General features: G+C 35.7%; 1 protein-coding gene across 1 annotated transcript in view; it reads right to left on the reverse strand.

Moving 5' to 3' along the window:
• Window positions 1–6634, reverse strand: part of LOC108577009 (small conductance calcium-activated potassium channel protein) — a 14875-nt gene extending 8241 nt beyond the window's left edge. Inside the window, exon 1 of the mRNA XM_017940088.1 lies at window positions 6213–6634. Coding sequence (XP_017795577.1) covers window positions 6213–6628 — 416 coding nt within the window. The 5' untranslated portion in view covers window positions 6629–6634. The remainder of the gene's footprint in view (window positions 1–6212) is intronic.
• Between the last annotated feature and the right edge of the window lie 1994 nt (window positions 6635–8628).

The raw sequence follows: 8628 nt of genomic DNA on the forward strand, positions 1-8628 counted from the left end.
AACTATACTTGCTCTTAGAACTGAAAAAGTTCAAGTTTGAAAGTTGAGTCAAGTTTTCTTTTCGAGGTGTACCTATCTAAAATGATTTTCTCTGTATACTTAAAATTTCAGGTACTTCGATGAAATATTTTAAGTGCAAAATTTCTAAAACTATAAAGAGAACTTTTAAATTAATATTCTGAATAAAAATTCCATCCTCGGAGTCTCTGTTCCACGATAAAAGTAACAGTTTTGAAAAATTTGTTATACCTTCCTTTCGAAGACTTTAAGTGACATTTACCATTACAGCGAATTATTCAAACAAGGCAGAAGGTTGCATTCTGTAACGCTTAACTACGATGAAGTGCGGATATCGTTATACTATGGACGACTATAGTCGCCGCTAACACCAAGAGGGTTAAATATTGCAGAAAGTCGCGGTAGGCGTTAAGCTAGTAGGACATATTAAGTTACGTCTGACCACATACTGTCCTAATCCACTTTCACTTACGCCGTCCGACATTCTCTACCTGTCGCGTGATAAATTATACCTTGCCACATTTTTCTATTATTCGCCACACTTACTTCGATCCTTCTATTTTCCTACTACATACAGGGTGTCCCTCCTAATTTGTGCATCTTAATTCTTATGCCAATAACCACAATTGTCGCCCACTTTAACGTCCAATTTTAGTAGTTTTCTGATATACAACATTCTAAAATTCAACCAAAGACGCATAAGAAATGTTCCAGATAACGATCTTTTACAGGGAAGATCAAATATTTTAAGCGAGACTGTGTAAAAGGGTACCTGATTATCGACACAAGTGTTAAATATCTCGCTTATACTTTATAATAGGAAAAATAATATCAGAGGAAAACTGCATTTAGTTGGAAGAGGCAAATATCACTACAGGCAAAAAATTTGTCTCACGGTTATTTTTTTCGAGATTTCAAGGTTATCGAAGTTCTTTTTAAACGACACTACAAATTTTCATCGTCGCGACATGATAGCTGAGGTCCAGATGAATCCAACGTCCTGCAATACTACGACCTTGAGTTGAAAAGAATTCATAAAAGTTGGGAAATCGATGCAAATAGTGAAATAACTGTGATAGAAAGATTTACGAAGGAAAATTTATTCTAACAAAAATAAATAAAACAATTTAATATCATATACATATATACACACATCGCTATTATTCACTTTAAAGAACATTCTACATGCCGAAACTATGAAAATACTAAAATTATTATCGATGTTCTTCAATAAATTATTATTAAATACCGAAATGATAAAAATACATCTGTCATTCTTAGCTTTATTAGCTATATAATTGCCCCAATGTCTAACTATTAAAACCAAATGCAAATGCGACTCATTTTCTTATTGCATTAATAATATATTAAAGTGCACACGTAAATCTGCATGACAAGGGAAGGAATCAAAGGAGCATTACGAATGCGTCCCCCTTGGAAAGGAATCGTCGCTCGATGAAAATTCCGGGAAATTAACGACGCGGATTCCGTTATGATAATGTCACCGCTTGTGAATCCCCGAGCTCCGTTGTTCGTTATAAATGCGTGCATAAGCAAACGAGGCCTTTTCTTCCCTATCGAATCCGCGAAATTCATTATCGGAAATCGTTAACCGGCCGGAACATCAAAATAACACGCGCGTCGGCTAATCCCGCTTGTAAACTGAACCGTTCTAATGGGACAGCTAGTATTACAACGGATTCCTTTTAGAGGTCCCTTTTTTCATGGCATGTTGAAAACACACACTCTTCGGTCTTACTCTCGAATTGAATTTGTGAGAATTGGAATCGGTAGTGTTACGGTGCTTTTGATACTCGTATCATTTTGTTAATTGAACCATTTCTCGATGTTTCTGCATCGTTTGTTACGAGTGTAAGCAGAGTGTTTAAAATTTGGTTTCCGTTGTTGCGATCGAATAAGAGTTACAGTGTGAAGGAAAACAATAAGTAAATAAATAAATGGTACAGTGTTTTTATATTTTCAAAGGCGTATGATCCGTTTGTTAGTTTTGTAGAATGTAATTATTAAATAGCGATTTATATTTTGAAAGGTACTATACAGTATTTCCAATTTTGAATCATTGTACAGTGTTTTCGATTTTGAAATGCATTATACACTGCTTCGAATTTTGAATCATTATGCAGTGTTTTCATATTTTCAAAGGCATATCATCCGTTTGTTAAAAATTGTAAAACGTAATTATCAAAGCTTGAAGCTTTTGTGCCAAAATATAGTTTTAACTGATAAGTTAATTGATTGATACATTTACTGAATATTTTTTAAAATACTACTGTCAATTTTGCACGATCTCATTTCTTTATAGAAAGTTTATGATTGCATGAAAATAAAAATCTAAAATGATCAAGACGTATATTTCCAATTCTACATATCAAATACTACAAAATGCAGGCGTCAACAAGGTGCTTGAAATGTTTACCACGGTTGATAAGACGAGAAATTGGGGAACGTCAGGGCCGACTATAAACGTGACGATAAATACGCGTAAACCTGCCTGAAAAAACATCGATAACCTGAAAATCACGAGAAAGGTGGAGCGACGTTATTGCCTCTAACGCTTAGCGTCGTTAAAAGCAACGAAGAGCGTTGAAGGTGTTAGGTAATCTACGATACATTAGCTTTTCTTGCGTAATACAGTATTAAACCGGTAAACAGCTGTCATTTATACGCATGATCAGCCAAAAAAGTCATAACTCAAGGGGTTAGTAAGTGTTTGTAATTTACCCGAAATTTTAACCAAATATCTTCATAACAACGTCTTTCTTTGCAGATATACAATAAAAGAATTCACCGATTAAAAAATTCTTTCCTTCGAAACACGTCAGTAGATTTATCGATGTTAATATGAACAGTGGCCTAAGATATCCTAAGACAGCCATTAAAGAATTTTCGAAAATATTATTCTTTTTTACAAAATTTACCCCACTGCTCTTAACTCTTGAAAATTCCTTACCTCCACAACGTAGGGAATGAAAAACTGCACAATTTTGAATTTAACTTGTTTTTCATACTTTGTTCACGGTTTCGTAAATATTCACGGTAATATGGAAACTCGTAATTGTTTTAACTAGCTGTTTTCAACGGTAGGACCGAAACGAAAAATAATTTTCTTGCCAACGTCGAACGAAGTTCCAAATTCTTTTGAATTTTCCGGTTACAACTTCCCTTGTGAGTCTAAATAGGGTTAAGATGAATCGTAACAACGTCTCTCGAAATTAAAGAATTCACCGCTCCAAACATACACTTCTTCGAGACACCCTAGTGGATTTATCAATTTTTATATAAATAATTGCCTAAGATAGTCTAAGACAGTCGTCATTAGCTGACTCTAAATAGGGTTAAGGTGAACCCGCTATAAATATGGCTCGCGTGTACGTCGATGCGCGAAATTTACAGTGTCCCTCGAACTTTACGGCCGCGTCGACGGTGATCCTGATAAAATACGAAGCAACTCTATCGCTGTTTCCCACGCACGGAAATAAGGAGATGCAGGCGGCTTCCGCTTGAGCTCTTTTCTGCGCGGGAATCGCTGGATCTCAGGGGAACTCGCTGCTCTCTCTCTCTCCGGGAGATTATTGGATCTCGTGTCTAAAATTCTAATTCTGCGAGAGAGTACGGCTCTGGAGAAAGTGGATAACTTGAAAATGAAAAAAGGAAACAGCGTGAAAGTGGTGAGAGTGGAAAATAACGGTTGCTCGAGGACTTCGTTGTTTTCTTATAGAATTTACACGACCAAAATTGAAGGGGTGAGATTGTGCCACATTTTCAATATTTTTCTATATATTTTATATTTCAAGGTTTCAAGAATTCTATATTTTTAAATATTAGAATTTTCACGAAGAACTATACTCACAGAAAGATACAGTCTTTGGCTTTTATTTTACCAGCAAATTTTTTTATTATCTATAGTCAGTAAGCCACAGATGTGGAAAATTCTTAACACTATCTGATTCCATTAGTCAAATTTTCCAACAGATTTTTGTATTATGATAGAATGAGTACGATACTATCTGATAACGTCACTCAAAAATTTTGGCGACTGAACGTGGTCTAGGAAAGTCTGTAGTTTGTTTGAAACGAGCAAAGTATGTTCCTTGAGAATTAGCTTCACTGAGAGTCGATCGTGAAAGTACAGTGAATCGAGAAAAATAACGACTACTATAAAAATTTATTTAATTAAAATCGTTGTCTTTAGATCACACACAGGTGCAATATACTGCAAACAATTCTAAAATATTCAATTACTAAATTGTGCCACAAAACAAATCAATGAAAACACTTCTACAAGTCTTTGTCACAAACTTCTTTATTTTCTTCGAATTTCCATTCCCCCGGATAAAAGGATAACGTAATGAACAAATGCACGGTTTAATAAGCTCTCCATCGAGCGGATAGATTAAATTTTCAGCCAGTCGAACGTCCCCTTCTCCCTCGTCCTTAAATCAGCTTCGTGCCATCTTTTCAGATCGCCTCCTCGTCGAAGCGGCGTTATAAATTCTCCGAAGATTTCATCGGCATCCGGTTGGAGGAATCAGGAAGTTCTCGTCCCGGAGGCCGTGGACCTTCGTGTAATAGGAAAAGGAAGGGAAAAGCATCTGAAGAATACGTGCATGGACGACAATTCGACGAGGACAGAAGGAAATGAAGGGAAAGGGAGAAAGAGGGGGAACGACGAACCGATGGTCGTCGTCTCATTTAAGGGCAGAAGACCGGAAGAGGTCCATTCGTTAAGACGATGGGAGAGGGAGAGAGAAATGTCGAGCGAAGGTTTTATCGAGAGAGTAACGGCGGAAAGAAAAGAAAGAAAGAATGTTGAGAATTCGTGCTTAGTCGCGCGAGAGGCCGGCCAAGCCTTATATTGGCCCGCAAGATTGATCGTTTCCATGCCCTATACGATTCCCGAAATCGGCCCTGCTATTTACTGGTGGAATTTAATTATACGCGGTCCGGCAATCTGGACACCGTAGTAAATCCTTCGTCAACGTTTTAACAATCGGATCAAGATACTCTTTTCGATATTTCGATATTCGACGTGAGAATTAGCGAGATATTTTGGCTTAGATAGTAATTTTAATGCTGGATAATAATTTTATTTATTTTGTTTTTATTATTCACTCTTTGACTTATGATATTTTTTTAGTGACTATACGTACAGGCGTCAGCTATTTACTATTTCAACACTGTATCAAGTAAGAAAACAGTTAATTAAATATGGTAATCCTTAGACTTACGAATTAAAAGGAAAATTGGAATTAAAATTCATTTTTGATACTAATATAAATATTTTAATACAATGCAATGAAGTAGAATGAGGGAATAACTCTTAACGGAGAAGAAAAACTGAAAACTGAAATGTAATTCTAATGTATGTAATGAGCTTAAGATATTTGAAGGCAACTTCGAGAAATAGAGTGTCGTACGCATGTGTTAACAGGCCCATTGAATTTTAAGGCTCGTTGAAAAGCTTCTCCTCCACTTTAATTCTAGCAAGTATAGTTCTGAACCCGTTTCACCGTGCTCGAAACCCTTTTTATACCGAATAAACGGCGTCAGATCTAAGCTAATGTGCAATTTTCATTCTAACTCTTGCAACTTTTCTCCAAAATAGATATAAATGCAAATGTAATATAAACTTCCATTCCCCTTCACAAATAAACATGTGCACTTTCCGAAAATGAAAACAATAGCATTAAAATATCTCTTAGTCCATGTCAGAAGTTTACCATATTACGTTAGAAACATGCAGAACTAACTGATACCTAAATCTACTGTACGTCGGAGAAAATACTGATCTGCATCACTTCGCTGTATTTAGGAAAAAATATTGATCTGTATCACTTATTGTATGGCAGAGAAAATATTGATCTATATCGTTTTACTGTATTTAGGGAAAAATATTGATCTATATCACTTATTGTATACCAGAGAAAATATTGATTTACATCATTTTACTGTATTTAGGGAAAAATATTGATTTGCATCACTTTACTGTATTTAGGAGAAAATATTGATCTGTATCACTTATTGTACGCCAGAGAAAATATTAATCTCCATCACTTTACTATATTTTGAGAAAAATATTGATTTGCATCACTTACTGTACGCCCGAGAAAATATTGATCTACATCACTTTACCGCGTATAGGAAAGTATTATATATTGATCTGTATCACTTACCTTTCGCACTGGCGTAACGTCCACGAGGCGATGATCCATAACGAGACCATGAAGACTAGCAACACGGTGCCCGGGCAGATGGTCATCAGGGTCTTCAGGACGAATCTGGTGTTGAAGTTAATACGATTCAAGGCCCCTATGCTGCGGGACGACGCGTCGGTGAACAGCTTCGAGTGCAGCAGCATAACGCGACAGATGAGGTAGAGTCTGAAGAACATCGGCAACGACAGGGTGACGTCGTACGGCACCCATTTCGAGCCGAAGTCACCGCCCTTGTTCGCCAGCTTGGTCGTCCACAGGAAGTAGTACTCCCCTGGGATCGGGTGGATCGCACAGATTAACAACTCGATCGAAATCTGCGCGATCCTCTGCCAGGTCATCGCGATCCGCCAATCGTCCGCGCAGTTATCGATCATGAACAACTGTTCGAAACAAATAACCTTCTGTCATTATTAGAATATTAGCAAAACTCATTAAGCAAATGATCAATTAATTTTTTAACCCTTTACACTCGGTGTATTCATTCTAGCAACTCGATAATTGCAAACGTAAAAATTGTCATGAAAAATTTACGAATAATTCTTTTTTTCCTTTGAAAAAATTTATATTTTATTATTGCAAAATTAAGTTTTAATTCATTTTAGTTTATTTTCTCGTCGCTGGAACGAATACTTGTGCCAGTATAATTGGCACTTAGAGTGGATAGGGTTAAAAACGATATTTATTGAACTATAATTAAGATCCCTATTTGGGGACCAAAGGTTTTCTCATCATTCATATATCAATCAATTTAATTTATTTTTTCTAGTTGAACAGCCAGGATTTCAATTGGCATTTCCAGTGGATAGGGTTGAAAATAAAATTTTTACGTGATCAATTTATCGAACTACAATTGAAATTCGTATAAAAATGAAGATCCCTATTTGGAAACCACGAGTTTCGGTTAAATATTTAAATACATAGTTCAATAAATTTGAAAAGTCAACGAAACGACAAAAATTGAATATTTAAGCAAACAGCAAAAGATGGGTGCATTTATTAGGAACGTAACGTAAATTTCACAGTAATCGAAGATTAACAAGCCTATCGCACACAATTTCCCCACTCTAATGATACTATGAGCGTTCCCCAAGTTCTAAGCAATCAATATTTACAATCAGATATTACTTATCGTAATTAAATTGTTCATTTACGACTCGATTTATTAGCAATTATAAACTTCCAAAACTACATTGTCCCTCTATAATAGTCAATTACTGGTTTGCTGCTCTCTATATTAGCTTCTCAAATCACTTTTATTACCCTTATACACACTACCACAGTAACCACGATAATATTCACGATCATTTCTCTATTAATCCCAGATTAACGTATTTTCTTCTATTCATTTCGACGTCGATTTTTTCTTCCGTTATTCCACGCACGACGTAAATTTTCTCTTGTAGACGCGATTCAGACACCTTTCAACGGGATTATCGAGACTGAGCATCGACAAAAATTCGTGCCGTTTCTTCGTCGTGATGTAGTACCCTGTTTTACGATTTTCCCGCCGCATAATGTCGCCAAACCGCTCTCGATGGAATAAATAATTTAACGGTGTCGGTGTTTTTCAACGGAGAAACTTGTTAACGCGGAAAATAGCTCCGAAAATGTGGAAAGTGGTTCTTCCTCAGGGTTAAGTTATATCGTGAAAATCGAAAGACAAATGTGTATAAAATAGTCGATAATTCGTCATATATATATTATAAATTCATTGATAATTTTTTACACTAAAATAATAATCGTAGAGAGGAACATTTTTTAGATTATTTCACGTTCCTTTTTAAATTTAGACGAGGTGTAGACCCGGCTCGACAAACAACAGCTATCAACGGTAGCACAACTGTGAGGCAGAGTTCGTATAAAACAAATTTTTGCATTTCTTTTTGGAAAAAGGGGGAACGCGTCTCTTTAAATATTACAGGATGTGCATACTTTATGTTCAAAGCAGCGAAAAATATTAGAGAGACAAAAATAGAGATGGCTTTGTTGGAGAGTTGTATTAAAAGAACAGTTTGTCATTTCTTTTTTCGAATATTACAGAGCGCATTTCGCGTGTAAAGCAACAAAAAAGAAAAAGGTAGAAATGCAGAGAAACTACAATTGCTGTAGGATTTGGTTTTTTTAAATATCCTGGGGTTTAATTTAAATTTTAAATAGACAGCAATATTAAACAGATAAAAATCGACGTTCCTTTAGAGGGAATCAGGTCAACGCACATATTCTCAATTTCTTTTCTTTACTATTATAGGATCCTCTTAAAAGGCAACTTTCCAATTATTAATGTTAAGTATTAAAAAGTTCATTTCATGTAGAAAAAAGAAAGTAGCAAGCATCGAGATTCTTTTATAAACAATCCTGTTAAAGAATAAGTTCT

This window comes from Habropoda laboriosa, unplaced genomic scaffold, assembly GCF_001263275.1.
Source record: "Habropoda laboriosa isolate 0110345459 unplaced genomic scaffold, ASM126327v1 scaffold440, whole genome shotgun sequence".
Classification (NCBI taxonomy): Eukaryota; Metazoa; Arthropoda; class Insecta; order Hymenoptera; family Apidae; genus Habropoda; species Habropoda laboriosa.